General features: G+C 46.3%; 1 protein-coding gene across 1 annotated transcript; it reads left to right on the top strand.

Annotated features, from left to right (window-relative positions):
• The first annotated feature begins 1,620 nt into the window (after positions 1 to 1,620).
• On the top strand, positions 1,621 to 8,753 carry hmgb1a (high mobility group box 1a). Its single transcript, XM_079737526.1, has 5 exons — positions 1,621 to 1,687; positions 3,690 to 3,847; positions 6,651 to 6,796; positions 6,908 to 7,082; positions 7,853 to 8,753. Exons 2-5 carry the CDS (start codon positions 3,701 to 3,703, stop codon positions 8,000 to 8,002), a joined length of 618 nt encoding a protein of 205 aa, XP_079593652.1. The 5' UTR covers positions 1,621 to 1,687; positions 3,690 to 3,700; the 3' UTR covers positions 8,003 to 8,753.
• Positions 8,754 to 17,752: the final 8,999 nt, after the last annotated feature.

The following is a 17,752-nucleotide window of genomic DNA, read 5'->3' as shown; positions in this document are numbered from 1 at the left end:
TTTTATATCCTTTGTTCATGACCTGCAAACGGTATATATGTCTTTCTACTTTATAATTTGAATAGACTGAGTTCAGTCTGGCAAATCCAACTGCAGGCTCACAATTTAATTGAGTGCACATGGCTGATAAGCCTGGACCCCCCTACAGGGTACCAAGAAGATATAAAAAAAGATACCCAAATATGTATGAAAACCCCTCTGATCTGTGAATCTCCTAAACTCAGGACATATGTGGAGGGTGTGACATGTTGTGCAATGCACCTTATGTCTGTTACTGCACGATAACTGATGCATTTGCATGTGTTAGCCTTTATGTCTAAGACAAATTTCCTTAGTGACCAATAAAGTAATCTTGAATTTTATTATGTTATTGGTTCACAGGAGAATCTTTCTGCATGAAAAATGTCCTTCATACATTTTCTTTATTGCTATCATATTTGGAGCCTCAGAGGAGAATGTTTGTCAAATGTAAGTCCAGTTTTGCCATGTAGGCTTAGAATGTGGGAATATGCCTTTGCGTTTATATGTTAAGACTTCCATGTTGGTTGTTTAAACGTTAAAGTATTTTTATTTGTGTTTGTGTGTCGATCAGAGGACTGAGTGTGAAGATGAACAAACAGGAGTCACACTCTTTCTCTCTCACTAATCATAACGATACTTTAGTAATTCCCGATGGGCAATGAAGATGAATGAATGAATGAAAAATCATCATTATTAGTCCAAACTGTTAAGAAGCACTTGCCTAGGCATACCCTTAAATAACCTTAACAAAAGCAACCTTCAATAATTTATTGTACTGTTTATATACTGTTTATTTTAAGCTTGACTTTCCCTGTATGTTTGAGTCATACATGAGTCATACACAATCAAATTTCAAATGAAGGATTAGGTTATAGGTACCAACCCTAATCTCAATCAAATCGACAAATATGCCAAATAGCAAATGAACAGACAACAAAAGATTGATCATTTGCTACTTGGCATATAGGCCAAGTTAGTTTGTAATTATTTCGGAGTGCTGGGAAACCATCCAAACTTTGAATGCGCAGGTCAAGACGTTTAACGTTTCTGTCTAGTCTACAGCATTTATGCTACTATTCTCTGTCAAAAGTCGCCATTTCCTTTTAAAATGACCGTTTTCATCGAAGAACCAAACCGCAGGACACATCTAAGAAAAAAAATAGATATTGGAAAATAAGACAATAAAATGATCATGCCTTTGATCAGTCTTAATTGGCATAGGCTGTCAGCACAGTTCAGCACAGTTCATTAGGTTGAGCCGACCACAGCTGGCCGCGTGCCCACGTGGACGAGACGTAAACAAACCCCTGTCCGCAACACAGCGGAAAAGGGTCTCGACCCTCTCCCCATGCCTCCCGCACCGCTAAACATTGTGAGTTCACTACTACAGCGAACACAGTTTCACCACTCGCTCCCGCAGACAGCGCGTTTGTAAACACGCGCTCTGCGAAATCCGAATGACGTAGCACAATGGTCAGCCAACTGCGCGTCTTTTTATATTAGGACAATGAAAAGCTGCCCACCAATCAGACGCGTACTACTCCGAGCGCCGGCCAATGGGCTGTGGGCCCTGATGCTGGAGAGCGGAGCACTGAAGACACTGCGTACCGCCGCTGCTCCGTCACACAGCCATTGCAGACCATTGAGATTCAGCTGGTAGACCTCGGTGAGTATCACGCATGTATTACAAAAGTGTCGGTACCGATGAAAATGAGAATAACATTCGTTGATATTTTCTTGATGCGTTGGTTTGACTCGAATGGATGATGCTGGACGTTTTCAGAAAATATTATTGTGAATAAACGTCAAAAAACAAGGTTTGCCAGCCGCTAAGCAGGCGATGTGGCGTTAACATTACTCAGACGAGGACTTCAGACTAGGCGATTTGTAAAATTGGAAAATATAGATTTCGCCCAAATTCGACGGTGAACGTTGATTTTTTTTCATAGAGATAATTTTGTATATTCGTGACATGTTGTCTGTACAGTAATGTGACAATTGGCGCAGCAGTAATTGTAAAAAAAAATAAAGGCAAGTGGGCAGCGCTGATCCCCGTTAGCCACAATGGTAGAGGACTGTGGGCCAGTCATTGCCATTGCAGTGCATTGCGAGTCTGTCAGCCTGTCATGGGAAGACCTCAAAGCATGGGAATTTAAAAACAAATACAGAAATAAGGAAACATCGGGAAAAAGCGACGTCGTCTGTGAAAAATCAGGCAGCAGCAGTTTAACATTTCTAAACGAATGTCATGAAACAGTGAGAACAATATCCCGGAATTTGCGCTTTACTGTAATGGCTGACTGTATTCGCATAGGAAAGCAGGCAGTGAGACGGCCAACCGTGGAGGCGCAGTTCAGCTCAACTTTTTCCAACGTCAATTCATAAACAACCCTGGGTGTAACTACATCCCCGAATGAGGGTGAAATAAAATTCAACCTTTGCTTACTGCAGTCACGCCAACGGGGTATTTTTCCCGGCCTGCTAAAGTGTATAAATCGCGGGTTTAAGAGAGGTGGTGGCGGCGGTCGCTCTGCCCTCTAGCTGCACGCAGCGCAATGGCCGTGCGCCGACACAAAGAGAAGGAGCCATATTCTCCATGTTAGTGGATGAAGACAAGCGGCCATTCTGAGCACCACCGAGTCCCACAGCACCGTCCATAGAGCCAGCGCTCACCCAACGCGTTACTATACAAGGCGGCTATGGCAATGGAAATGTATCGGAGGGAAATTTTGTGTCCGATCGCCGGGTTCCCTGACGTGTTTCCCGGGAAGCAGAGCGACTAAGGAGGAGGGAGGAGGCATTTGAGGCAGACTTTCTTTCATGAAGAAGGCTTTCGCACAAAATGGAAGAAGAAATATTGCCGTCGTTGTTGACCTCCTTTTCCCACAACGAGAGCCTATGCGCCATCGCTACTTCAGGATTCACACTTCACTTGAGTTACAGTTGGGTGCAGTTTTAGCAGGAACAACCGTTTTTAATCCGGTTTATCGCGGAACATGAACTAAAATCACGGAAATACGACATGTGTCATGCGTCAATTTTTTTTGTATTTTGTGTTTACCAAATAAAGCAAATGCATAAAAAAAAATTGTCATTATTTTGGGTTTTCTGCTTTTTGATACATGAATATGAACACTTACATAAGGCCATCGTTGTTGTGTTGTTTACGGTTTTAGTTCGGTTTTGAGGAATTTTAGAATGAAACATTACTTTTCCAGTCAAATGATTCCGCCATGGTCGAGGCTGTGGAAGCGGATGGTATATCAACTTATTGCCCTCAGCTTCGTGTATTGGTTATTTAATGCGCACATACGTTTATGAAATGTGCGTGTTTTTCGACACGCGTCAAGTTGCCCGTCAATCACGCAATCTTTTCATAATAACACGTTCGACTGGGAATGAGCGATTCGTGTCATGAATTGAATTGACGACACCGCCTGATACTGTTATGACTTCATTTCAAGCTGTTTGACAGTATCATTTAATTCAAATTATCTTAATAATTTTGAATCCATTTAATAACACAAAAATACAAATACGGAGCTATTATAGGCCTACATGTCCTATTTAGTATCTTATTAATGTTTTATTAAACCTAAATGTCGTCTGTCGTGTTGTGATGCTGCAGCGGTAGTGTGCTTCACTGACTCAATCAAAATGTTTTGTAGATACTGTCAAAATGGGGAAGGATCCGAGCAAGCCTCGCGGGAGGATGTCCTCCTATGCCTATTTCATCCAGACCTGTCGTGAGGAGCACAAGAAGAAGCACCCAGAAGCCTCTGTCAACTTCTCCAAGTTCTCAAAGAAGTGCTCTGAACGCTGGAAGGTAGGAAACATACCATGAATGGGTAGGCTATATGAACTAAATATTAGATATTTATTTTGGCTCGCTTGCCCCGAGTTAGGACAATGGCTTGGTGGCAGTGTAGACATAGACAGTTGACACGGGTATTATGTCTGAAAACATGCAGTTTGTCTTCATAATGTGTCCTGTTGGACTCTGTAGGTTATGCACTGCTATTGACAGGTTACTGTGTCTTTAAGGTTTTCAGCAGTGTTATACGGCAAGGTCGTAAAATGTAAGTTGTGCGTCAGTTCAGTAAACGCAACGAACGAGGCAACACGTTGTGGTCATTGACTCCTACACGAACACAATATTTGGCGAACGAGGATGGCTGAACTCGCCTTGCCGCCTCCTCCGCCTTTCCTACCGGTTCCCGGCGACCCAGCTGTTCCCTGGGATCGGTGGCTTCGGTCATTTGAGGATTATCTGCTGGCGTTGGGACACACGGACCTAGCGGAGGCCCGGAAGTGTGCGCTCCTACGCTATTGTCTCGGGCAGGAGGGACAGCGAGTCTTCGCCACGCTCACCTTATTGGACGATAAGTACGCCACAGCTACGGCCGCTTTGAAGGCGCACTTCAGCTCTGGGAGAAGCCGGCGGATGTACCGTTTCGAGTTTCGTCAGAGGACCCAAAAGCCAGGTGAGACCGTTGCCCACTTCGTGTCAGCTTTACGTGAGCTGGCTAGGCTTTGTGACTTTGGGGCTTTGGAGGATGGACTTGTAGTTGACCAGTTAATAGAGAAAACGTCATGCAACCAACTGAGGGAGAGACTTTTATTAGAGCCAGACTCCATGACACTAGCAGATGCTGTAGTGATTGGAAAACAGTTGGAAACGGCCCTAGCGGAGGCGCGCAAGTTCGGCCGCGCAGTGCACGACCCGATGACGTCATCACCGCCGTCAGTTCATCATACAGAGACTGCAGGGCCAAACGACGGGGTGAGTGACAGTTTGGATGTACAGAGAGTGGACAGGGGGCCCAGGGAGAGTGGGGCCAAGAGCTGTAGCAACTGTGGCTCTTCTCAACATGCTGCCAGAAATCAATCATGCCCTGCTCGGGAAAACGTTGCCGCAACTGCAGCAGATTGAACCATTTTGCACGCTGTTGTCGCTCTTCCCCTGCTTCCCATGATACTGCTGCTGTCCCCATAAACACTGTTCAGACCTCACAGCCTGCCTTCAAACATTGCACATGCCGTGTGGGCACAGCTCTAATGCCGCTCCTCGTGGACACAGGAGCCAAAGTGTCAATCCTGAACGGCCCCCTGTCAAGCCCCACATAGACTCTGACGTTGAGGAGCTGGTGCGTAACTGCGCCTGCTGCCTTCTGAGTGGGAAAACACGCCAGCCCGCCACAGCCCCTCTCACCCCAACCCCTTGGCCGTCTTCACCCTGGGAACATATCCAGGTCGACATCTGCGGTGAACTTCACGGCGCGCCCGCTCATGCCCGTTACCTGCTGGTGGTGCACGATCTTCATTCGAAATGGCCAGAGGTTTTCCAGTTGAGCTCCATCACCGTGCACTCCATCGTCGACCGCCTGGACAACCTGTTTGGGCGCTGGGGCCTCCCGGGTGTGGTCACAACAGATAACGGGCCCCAATTCACATCAGCGGAGTTCGCAGAGTTTCTCACGCTGCGGTCCATCAAGCACATCAGGACGGCAGTGAATCACCCAGAGAGTAATGGAGGGGTGGAAAGACTGAATAGGACTCTCAAAAATGGTATCCGAGCCTGTCTGGAGGAAGGGAAGACCTTCAGCGACGCTCTCAACCAAACTCTCCTGACCATCCGGGCATCCAAACATTCCACCACTGGAGTGTCACCTGCATTGCTAATGATTGGACGTGAACTAAAGCAACCACTGGACTGCTTGAGAGCTGAGCCACCTCCTGCACGTGGGAGCCCAGGGCTCCAGAAAGCCAGAGCTCAGGTGAAACCTTTGCCGGCTCGGATGAAAGAGAAGTACGATGCCACACGTAGGGTGCAGACCCCCTCACTTTCAGCAGGGGATTGGGTCAGGATCAAACGCCTCCACCGCCAAAATAAGCTGCAGTCATACTGGTCAGAGCCTCTGGGGGTGACTCAGCAGTTGGGGCCGGCCACTTACAGACTGGAGAACGGGACTCGTTGGCACTCAAACCGCCTGCACAGAGTTGCAAGCCCCACTGTACCGGCCTCACCTCTGTCGCCGGCAGCTCTAGGTTGGCAGCCCCGGCCAGGAGCTAATCGGGTGGCAGGGGACCCACCAGCGCCACACGACGCAGCTTCAGGGCCAGCACGCCCTCAGAGAATGAGGGCCCCGCCTGTCTGGCATGGGGACTATGTGACAGGGTGACATTGACATTGGGGGGGGGGGGGTGCGAGGTGAATGTTATGTTTCTGTTCCCTGGAGGGTGGGGGGAAAATGTTATGTCTGAAAACATGCAGTTTGTCTTCATAATGTGTCCTGTTGGACTCTGTAGGTTATGAACTGCTATTGACAGGTTACTGTGTCTTTAAGGTTTTCAGCAGTGTTATACGGCAAGGTCGTAAAATGTAAGTTGTGCGTCAGTTCAGTAAACGCAACGAACGAAGCAACACGTTGTGGTCATTGACTCCTACACGAACACAATAGGTAGGCTATATGAACTAAATATTAGATATTTATTTTGGCTCGCTTGCCCCGAGTTAGGACAATGGCTTGGTGGCAGTGTAGACATAGACAGTTGACACGGGTATATATGAAAATAACAATTTAGATATTTTTGAAACTGAAATCAAGCTATTCTTTTTTAATCCCAAGACCATGTCAGCCCCGGAGAAGGGCAAGTTTGAGGACAAGGCCAAGCTGGACAAGGTGCGCTACGAGAGGGAGATGAAGACTTACATTCCACCAAAGACGGAAAAGAAGAAGAGGTTCAAGGACCCGAACGCCCCCAAGAGGCCACCGTAAGTAATGCACTTAAAAACACGAGTCATTTCTATGGAAACGCCGAGGTAACCAGACCTTAAGTACACCAGACCAACCGCCTCGTTTACCTTTCCCTTCCCAACGTTCAGGTCTGCCTTCTTCATCTTCTGCGGGGACTTCCGTTCCAAGATCAAAGGGGAAACCCCCGGCCTGACCATCGGAGACGTGGCCAAGAAGCTGGGCGAGATGTGGAACAACACCGCCTCAGAAGACAAGCAGCCCTACGAGAAGAAGGCCTCCAAGCTGAAGGAGAAGTACGAGAAGGTAAGGACCACCGGGAACACCGGGAACGTTAGCGGACCTGATTCTCACCACAACCGCTGTGTGAACGCTATAAGATAACTCAACCGTTACATTAGTGTAAAAACTAGGATAACTCAACCGTTACATTAGTGTAAAAACTAGGATATCTCAACCGTTACATTAGTGTAAAAACTAGGATAACTCAACCGTTACATTAGTGTAAAAACTAGGATAACTCAACCGTTACATTAGTGTAAAAACTATAAGATAACTCAACTGTTATATCAGTGTAAATACTGTAAGATAACTCAACTGTTATATCGGTGTAAATACTGTAAGATAACTCAACTGTTATATCGGTGTAAAAACTGTATGATAACTCAACTGTTATATTAGTGTAAAAACTAAGATAACTCAACTGTTATATCAGTGTAAATACTGTAAGATAACTCAACCGTTATACAAGTGTAAAAACGGTGTAAGATAACTTAGGGCCTTCTAGTTAAATGGCCATTCATAATGTGGGCTCAGCAGTTCACTATTTCACCGCACGTTAGAGAAACCGTCCTGGTCATGTTGCTCTAATGCATGCTAATCCTAGGGCTGACACTTAGCGTATTGGCTGTGTGTGTCTGTGTGTGTGTGTGTGTGTGTGCGCGCGCGTGCGCATGTATGCCTGCTTGTCTGTGTGTGTGTGTGTGTGTGTGTTATAAATAGATATATAGCGGTAGAGATCTACCTACAGATGCATTGATCCGTCCCATTGACCATGGCCCACGTTGCCCCCCCAGGATGTGGCTGCATACCGCGCCAAGAGTAAGCCGGGCCCCGCGGCCCCGGCCAAGGCCCCGGCCAAGGCCGAGAGGAAGAACGACGACGACGATGACGACGAGGACGAAGACGACGACGAGGACGACGAGGACGACGACGATGACGAGTAGAGCGCAGCCCCCAAAAGCTGCGGTCGCTGCTTCCTCTCTTCTTGTTCATATAAAGCATTTAACCCCCCCCCCCGTGTACATGGTCCACTTCAAGACACTATGAGATGAACTGTCACCACTCCCCCTCTGTTCGTCTGTCCCTTTGCAGCGTAAGTTCTGGTTTCTGGTTCGGTCGCTAAAGTTCAAGGCCACACACACAGCAGGCGAGTGAGTTTCTTCACTCGTGGAATTGGGTTTCATTCGGAAGCGCGTCGAACGGGCCAACACGGGAGAGTGCTCATGTCATGGTGTCTTTAAAAAAGGAAGTTTAGTTTTTGTTTTGGGTGTGGAGGGATTGCGGGCAACGCTGTGTATATCGGTTGTTTTTATGCTGTACAGTTTATTTCTCCCTTTTTTTTTGTATAGTTAACACTACGACGTGTTTGGTCTGTATCGCTCCCTCCCCCTTGTGGTAGCGCCCCCTTGTGGTAGACCGCTTTGACCATGTCAAGGGTGAGCGGTGGGGGCCGTGGTTGTATTGACGCTTGCTGAAAGTGAGCAGCACATAAGGTTCCTGAGTTTCGGTTCTTCGTTTTGTCTTCTCTTTCCTGTGTGTTCTTCGGTTTAAATGACCAGTTATCAAAATCGACGTATCAAAGCTGTTATACTGTCTTTTGAGTACCACTGTAATCGCAAAAATATGGAGAAAAAAATATGCTTATGGTTGACCTTTTAATTGCTTCTGATGTCAATAAACATTTTTTTAATATAATGTTTTATGGGTGCATCATTCTGATGTTGTGTCACTTTTTGATTTCCCATATTTTATGATTTCTTAAATAAGGTTTGTTATGATCGAAGGGAACCACAAAATAAGTGTATTTGGATAGTGAAAGAGAAATGAAGACGTGGATTTAACATAGATTTTCATACCAGACCAAATAAAGTCAAACCATGTATTTATGTTCTTTCTAAATACTCATCACAAAAATCAAAATCCTGCCATCATTCTTCATGACTATCAGAAATAGCGCGATAGCTTTTTTAGGATTGCTGCTTTTCAACTGCGAATGACTCATTAAATGAATGATATTCGTGTGTTCATAGATGAATGCAAACCAGCCATCGTGACCTGGTGGAGAGAGTATCACGGGCTGAACACTACGGTGCCCATTAGTGACTCCTTGCTGATTTATTTAGCTTGAGCTGCTTCCCTATGTGGCCTCCATGATGGAAAAAACATTTATGTAAGAAGGATTATGCCTGGGAAGAACCCAGTGACCTAAACATGCAGTGCGATGGCACCGATTTGAACACTGTTTACAGTGGCGGTCTTACGAAACAACCTAAATGGAGGTTTGTCTGTCTTAATCTTATTAAACCTAAGTTAATGTTGTGAAAGTTAATGTAGTGCCTGGATCTGAGTTTACTTCGGTACGCTATAGCAGACAGTGGTGTCAGCAGAGACGTGGCGATGTTGAACGCCTCATCTCTTATGTTCATGGGCTAGGCTGCTGACCTCTGACCTTGTGTGAGACACCAGATCAGCCACCGAGGCAGTCGCTGCCCCATGCCGTTTCCTTCTGTGTCGAGTTATTCCGGTTTTACATCATGTAATCCACTCCGTCATCTGTTCATTCAAGGCGAAGGAATTGAGTTCATATCCATTTTTACTCCGTGTTAATTGGTTAACCAGAAGAACGTCAGGCCTGCAAGGGAACGCGTTCGCTTCTTAAACTTTGACCTTGGCTGCATCGCGTTGAGCGTGATTCCGTGCATTCGTGTTTCCCCCTAAATTCCTACTTCTATCTGTTAGTATAAATCTAAACAGTAAAACAATTATTAAATATTGAATATGCCTTCTTGACTGCTGTCGGCTGTTTGTTAAACAAGAGGTCCAACGGCGCCCCTAAACAATTCACGCCAGGTTTATATTTCAATTTAGAGAGCGTATGGATTTTACCAGACCACCATCTGCTCACGATTACTGATCACAGAGCGACATCTAGTGGTGAACGTTACGTCCATATTGAGCATTATTGAGAAAAATAATTTACAATTAAAACATAGTCTATAGGCCTAAAGGGAGCATATACATATATATATATATATATATATATATATATATATATTCTTAATGCCCTCTTTTGGCCTGGATCTCCTAAGAATCTCAGCCCATGTGGTACATAAACCTAAATTTAAACCTAAATCCTCCCCTTGATAGTGGTCCTCTCAGCGAGATCGCGATTGTTTGCAGTCCTGATTCCACAACGGTAGAACGAATTCCCTACAGACCTCAGGTCAGCTGAAGCCTTGAACCCATCTTACATACCCACCCGCAGGCTGGAACCTCACCTTTCAGACGGCATCTTGGTGAATTAACCTTGCTTTCTATCTGCCTCTCTGTCGTTTATTCCTGTTTCTATATCGTAGCACTTTATTATTATTATTATTATTATTATTAATATTATTATTATTATTATTATTTATATTTATATTTTTCTAATGTATTGTGTTTGAAAAACACCCTTGTATTGCTGTGCAGGCCCCCACAATCAAGGAGGTGGGATTCTATGATCATTCGAGGATCCAAAATTATTTCTGAGGAGCGATTATTTGAAGATGAATAAACAGTTTGCTTCGATTTCTTGATCTGTGATAGATTTGCTTATTAAGCGGCTCGCATTGTCTTCTGGAGCTCAGTAGCTCAATATTATACTAGACACACGAGTACTTAAGTTCCCCGCCAGGGGGCGCCGTTATCAATGGCAAAAAGAGAAGGCCGCGTTCCCTACAAATCAAACGTAAGCCTATGTCTTTTAAAGAAAAAAAATAGGTCAAAGCCTACGTGTTGAGATTGTCTGTTACTTTCATAAATCAAATAGTTAAGTGATTCAACCTTACATCGTAAAAACAAACATCTTTCCGAAACCCTTTAGTCAATGGAGTGGTACAGAACCCTTAGACAGCAACAAATAATCAATATCACCAGAGTCTACAGGCTTTGTGTGTAAGGCCATGACACTGACGCCCATTCTGTGTCGGAGTGGGAGGGAATAAGGAATAATAAAGGTTAAAGAAATAATAACAAAAAGCTGCTGCAAATTATTCATTGCATAAATTATGAAAACACTGGAAAACGTGAAACGGAACAATTGATCAATCAAACAACGATACTGAGGCTGGTTTGTGTGCGTGTGTGCTCCCACACACGCACACAAACGCACACGTGTGTATGTGTGCGTGTGTGTGAGTGTGGGAGTCTGCTTTCACCAGTATCCGGTGGTTTCTTCGACCACCCATTGAAGAAGTTATCCCTTCGGAAGCAGAGCACTGTACGGCCGTACCGCGCGGTGCTGTAATGCGATTCGGTCAGGGTGCTCTCGAGAGACGCGTTCCCGCAAGGTCTCTCTCTTGAATGTCCTCAGAAAGTCGCGGCACCGCGAGCGCCTTGTTAACCAAAGTGGGAGGAGTTACCAACGCGCGAGACCCACCGAGGCCCGTGGAGAAGATGTGTATAGAGTGTATAGAGTGTATAGGGTGGAGGAGGTGGCGTGGCGATGTAAATTAATTTAGTCTACTTATTTAGACCATATGATTCAAGCGAACATCAGTACCTCATTGGACACCACATTTGTAATGTTAACACCAGTCCTGAAGAGCTTCTTCTTCCACACATAGGGTGGCCAACACACCACTATCTAGACTTGTATGGGTCTGACATATGTCAGACCCTAAAAGCATGACATCTTTGACATTCTGCCCGCTGCAGGTCAAGACAAACCAAAGGCTTACCTGGGTAAATCAGAATCTGTAGGAGTGGCTTATTTACTACTACGCCCATTTGCAATAAAAATTAATACTTACCTGTGGTCGGGAGATGCTTCATGATCTACCTCCAGAGCGCGAGCTTGTTCACCCTGTGTCTCTGAATAAACCACATGTTGAACATCTACCTCTCCAAGTCACACCGAGCCCGAATCCACGATACCACAAAGGACTAAATTACGTTTCATTAATTACGTCTCCACCCTATCTGGGCTGGGGAGCAGGTAGTATTTTAGGGCGATGTTCCACCCGAGGTGAGATGCGGATGATCAGTTCAGTGAGTTGAGCACCCAGCTCCGAAAGGGGATGAACAGCTTTTTCATGTACATTTAGGGCATTTAGCAGACGCTTTTATCCAAAGCGAACCATACACACATTCACGGCGAAGTCAACCAATGCCCGGCGACAGCCAGCTCGTCGGGAGCAGTTAGGGTGCGCTGTCTTGCTCACGGACAGCTTGACACTCAGCTAGGAGGAGCCGGGGATTGAACTAGCAACCTTCAGATTACAAGTCAACCTGCTCTCCCTCCTGGGCTTAGCCGACCCCCCCCCCCCCCCCCCATCATGTACAATTTGATCCAGTCCCACTGGGGTCAGTGCTGAGTTTAGTCCCATAAGGGAGGGTGTCCAAGGGGGGTGTCCATGGACCTGATTGGAGCGTTGGGTATGCTGGTGTCCCACCACTTTTGGCCGATCCAGGGACCAGCCCTTCTTGGAACAGGTGGACGATGCTCAGAGAGCCAGCGCGGGGTTGGCTCGTGCTACGGCACAGCGCTGTACTTCTGAGTCACATTGGCCAGTGTGCCACGTTTTGTCTGAAATCGTCTGCGACAACAAACCCCCGGACCAGCTGTCCCGTCGCGCGTGTCAACACGCGGCGTCCAGGGACGCCATCGGGAGCCAGGTAACCGTTGTGCTCTGTGCAGACCTTCTCACTCGCCACCACCACCATCACATGGTGCTGGAGGTCCTTCCACCGTGAGATGCCTGGTCCTCCTCTCTCTCCACCACCTGCACCCGAGTGAGATGCCTGGTCCTCCTCTCTCTCCACCACCTCCACCCGAGTGAGATGCCTGGTCCTCCTCTCTCTCCACCACCTGCACCCGAGTGAGATGCCTGGTCCTCCTCTCTCTCCACCACCTCCGACCGAGTGAGATGCCTGGTCCTCCTCTCTCTCCACCACCTCCGACCGAGTGAGATGCCTGGTCCTCCTCTCTCTCCACCACCTCCGACCGAGTGAGATGCCTGGTCCTATTCACTCTCCAGCACCACCACCAGACCAGAGTGAGATGTCTGTGATGTTTGGTCTATCTCACTTTCCATCATCACCACCAACACCACCATGTAGGTGGTGGTGGGGGACCAACGATATGATATATATGATATGATATCAAAACTTTGTTTCAGACTCAGGTTACTAAATAGCATAAGACAAATACAACACAAAACTACGAGGGAGTCCAGTATTCCCCTCAACAATGAATCAAGAGGGACTTTCAGATCTGACTCTCTTGTTGTCTCGCTTGAAGCGAGTATAAACTTTGCTTGGCGTCGGTGGCGAAGACTTGTTTTTGACAGGTGTGTTTGTGTCTGTTCCGCATGGTCGGTTTGTTATTGTGCGGTGACATGCTGCGTGTTGCGAAGCACGTTTCGCGAGCCCACAGAGTGTGTGTAGGTGGTTGTTCAGATGTGTCGTGTCCCTGCGATGCCGGTGTTGTCATGTTCTCGTGGCCGGTGCCCCTGACTCATCACGGATGGGCCCGGTCATCGTGATCGCCACTGAATGTCCATGAATAACTGGTGACTAATTAACTGTTTTAGGCCCGAAGGCTCACTCCTACTACATAATGCTTTAGCGGCGTGATAGGGAACGGAGGGGATGGACAAAGAGGAGCCAGACTAGTCTTGTTTGAAGAAGTTAAGAGTTACACACATAATAAGACCTGTGTGTGTGTTTGCTCTTGGATGTCGTATCCCTCCTCACAGTTAAAAGCCTAGTAAGCACATTATCCCTCAGGGAAGGGAGAGTTCCTGTGTGTTCCTGTTTTTTTTTTTCATGTAATCAATGCAAATATTTACTTATGGTTTGATTCTGCCATGGTTTTCTTGGAACGTCAAATATATCTATCCATCTCGATATATCGATTTTAATCCATCTATCTATTTAGAATTTGTGTTTATTTCAGCTGCATAATCGGATATCTGACTTAGCATGTATCCAAGATTATTATTTTAAATATATATTTCTATCCAGGATTTATTTCACAGTATCCATGTTAAAAAACATACAGTTGGGACCCGTTGAGAAACAAACAATGGAGCGGAAGAGAAATGCAGGAAATGTGTCGTTAACGACCGTGTTTAACATCCGCCTATTGATCTCTGATCAATATCATTATCACTTATACTCTTCCATTGCGGCCTTCCGGCACTCTCTTTCTACCGGAGGGCAGAGGTGGAGTGTTTGCGTGTGCATCTTTGTGTATGCGTGTGGTCAACATTTAAAGCAGTGAACTTTAAATGTCAAAGGTGCTTCTGATTATTATCCACAATATTGTTTTCTTTATCTCTCTCTTCCTCTTCCTCTCTCTTATCTCTCTCTCTCTCTCTCTCTCTCTCTCTCTTTCTCTCTCTCTCTCTCCCCCCCATATCACTCTCTCTCTCTCTCACCCCCATATCTCTCTCTCTCCCCCCCACATCACTCTCTCTCTATCTCTCTCTCTCTCTCTCTCTCTCTCTCTGTTAATGTCTCCAGGCGAGGCACAGTTGTACATTCCTGTGTCTTTCGGTCTGGTCACAAGGGAGCAATAATTCAATTTGATAAATCATTAAATGTAAAAATGTAACTTAATAATCAAATAAAAAGCACTTTCATGGCCAGAAATGAACTCCACACTTGTTTTAAGTTGTGTGTGCGCTTACGGGCACTCGTTTGTCTGTCCCTTTGTTTGTTTTGGCCTGCACTTCCTGCTTCACATATAAAGTCCAAACAGAAACACACACACACACACACACACACACAAAAACAATATTTAATATAACATGGTTGACCACTAAAACAATCCCCGGATCTTCACAGGAGAGTGCGTGAGTGTGTTCATGTGTGCGTGTGTGGGTTCGTGTGTGCGTGTGTGTGTGTTCATGTGTGTGTGTTTGTGTGTGTGTGTGGTCATGTGTGCGCGTGTGTGTTCATGTGTGTGTGTTCATGTGTGCGTGTGTGTTCGTGTGCGCGTGCATGTGCATGTTTGGGTGATTCAAAAACTGAAAATAGACATTGCAGGTGTACTCAAACCACCGATGACTCGAGCATTTAAGTCCAAGTAAATGTTCTCACACCTTGAGTGACTCACCGCGCCAACCCAGACACAAACAGCGAAATCAGACCACTGGTGGAAAAATAATGTCTGCGGAGTCAAACTCCGAGCAACAACAACGCTCACATGGCATGCACTCTGCCTGACACAGGCGGAAGGCGTGAGCTGGCTGTCTGCTGCTTTCTTTCCATTGTCCTGTAGTGCGTCTGCTTCTGAGGGCGGGTTCCGGCCCTCAGCTGTTTCAATACGCTCTCTGACTGTCGGATACGGTACCCGGATCATCACCCCAACACCGGCCTCTTTACACTCAACTCCGTGTGATCAGCTCATGACCACACACACACCATACGTTTAGCCGGATTAAGATGAATTTTTCAATCGTTAACGTGTTTAAAGCATGGTTATACTAGTTAGGATTTTGGTCCTATTAAAAACAGTCCGTCTAGTTACTAGACGGACTGTTGATGCGAACAATCTTCAAACGATATGCTGGAAAACGTGTGAGTTATTATAGCTACTAGACTCCAGTAGCTATAAGGACTCCCACATTTTCCATTTGAGTTGGGGAATCAATACTGTATTACAGAACATCGCAGTGTGCTTCTCAAGGCGGTCCGTAGTCTCCTCAGAAGACACCCGGCACCTAGAGTCTGCTGGCCCTGAGCAGCTCCCTCGTCATCCTGAGAGGGTGGAGTGGGGAGTGACACCAGGAAGAACATGAAGACAATGAAGGAGGGAGGAAGAGAGAGAGAGTGTGTGTGTGTGTGTGTGTGTTTCTGTGTGTGGGTGTGTGTGTGTGTGTGTCTGTGCGTGTGTGTGTGTGTGTGTGTCTGTGTGTGGGTGTGTGTGTGTGTGTGTCTGTGCGTGTGTGTGTCTGTGCGTGTGTGTGTCTGTGTGTGTGTGTGTCTGTGTGTGTGTGTGTGTGTGTGTGTCTGTGTGTGGGTGTGTGTGTGTGTGTGTGTCTGTGCGTGTGTGTGTCTGTGTGTGTGTGTGTGTGTGGGTGTGTGTGTGTGTGTGTGTCTGTGCGTGTGTGTGTCTGTGTGTGTGTGTGTGTGTGTGTGTGTGTGTGTGTGTGTGTGTGTGTGTGTGTGTGTATGTGTTTGTGGGCGTGTGAGCAAGAGGGAGGGTGAGAGAGAGAGCGAGCGAGGCGGTAGCTGACCCAGGTACACCAAGGTTCTCCTCTGTCTGAGGTCTGGTTTAATAACACAGCTGCCTGTGTGCAGTGCACACCCCGGTGGGACATTAGGACTGTACACACAGGGGCACGGTGGGGTTCTGTGTGCATGGGAGAGAGTGTCTATTGTTTGATTGTGTGTGTGTCTGTCTATGTGTTTGTGTGTGTGTGTGTGTGTGTGTGTTTGTGCGTGTGTGTGTGTGTCTATGTGTTTGTGTGTGTGTGTGTGTGTGTGTGTGTTTTGTGTGTGTGTGCATCTCTGAATGCAAACTAGTGTTATGTAGCTTACAGCAGTAAGTGGGATAATTGAAACTAACACATGAAGGCGGCCTGCAGAGTGACAGCTAAAGGTAGAGTATTTCATTACAACTTGACAATCCATCAAATCCTACTTTGCATCTCAAACGATGTACATTCCCCTCGGAGAGCCGGGGGAAAACGAGGAAACCAAGGGCATGGCAAAGACGGAAACAAGTTAACATGCAAACACAGAACCCCTCAAGAGAGATATGGGGTTGTGCGTTTCCTAGAATATCCACACATATAACACTGGTTAACAACAAGTTAACAAAAACACCAGTGGAACTGAGGGGCTTTATGGATGAGTTGAGTAAAATTATATAGTATAATTCAATAATATAGTTGAAAATACACATTTTAAAATGGAAGAAAAGGGAATTCTGAATAGAAAGGCAAAGTAGAAATGATTTAGACACATGCACACACAAACACACACACTGCTTTGGCTGGTTTCTCCTCAGCATACAAAAATTCTCAGTTATTTTCCGAATTTCATCATACACCTTTCACTGGAAATTTGGAGAATAGCATATAAGTCCATGGGCGTGTCTACTGTTTAGTCCAGAACAGGTGGAGGTTAAATTAGACACACACACACACACACACACACACACACACACACACACACACACACACACACACACACACACACACACACACACACACCCAGAAGAGCTGTCGCGCCGCGGCTAAGCTAAGGCTTACAGTCCCTCTCTCATAAGTGTAAGCTGAACCTAGAGCAGTAAGCTATCACTCATGAAGGCACTGCTCATCCTCGATAAAACAGACGCTCTGTAAATACGGAAATCGTAGGAGTAGCAGTCATTAAAAAGGGCAGGGACGTCACCGAATGGGAGTTATGATCTGAGACACGTGAGAGACGTGAAAGAGAACGCCTTGGGAAGAGAACCGTCCCTCTTTAAACACAAAACAAAAGGACTCGGTGGGACGGTATGTTGACACTAGAGGAGAGTGTTTTTGCTAAATGTGTGGGTGTGTCTGGGTGGTCCATCCGGCAAAAGCTACCGTGGAGGGATAAAATCTAAAAGCAAAAGCATAACTAAAACTCTAAGAGGATTACAGCGCGGCATTGTCCCCGTACATATGTTTCACTTGTATGTGATCCGCAGACCCTAGGAAGGAAGGCGGGGATAG

Source organism: Pollachius pollachius, assembly GCF_949987615.1.
Source record: "Pollachius pollachius genome assembly, chromosome: 6".
Classification (NCBI taxonomy): Eukaryota; Metazoa; Chordata; class Actinopteri; order Gadiformes; family Gadidae; genus Pollachius; species Pollachius pollachius.
Note: the sequence above shows the minus strand (reverse complement) of the source record. Positions and strands in the feature narration are given on the sequence as shown.

Excerpts from the sequence above, each read along its gene's own strand:
- hmgb1a (XM_079737526.1), top strand. The coding sequence starts at position 3,701 with ATGGGGAAGGATCCGAGCAAGCCTCGCGGGAGGATGTCCTCCTATGCC. Across the intron at positions 3,848-6,650 it reads AGTGCTCTGAACGCTGGAAG|ACCATGTCAGCCCCGGAGAA; the intron begins GTAGGAAACATA and ends TTTAATCCCAAG. Across the intron at positions 7,083-7,852 it reads TGAAGGAGAAGTACGAGAAG|GATGTGGCTGCATACCGCGC; the intron begins GTAAGGACCACC and ends TTGCCCCCCCAG.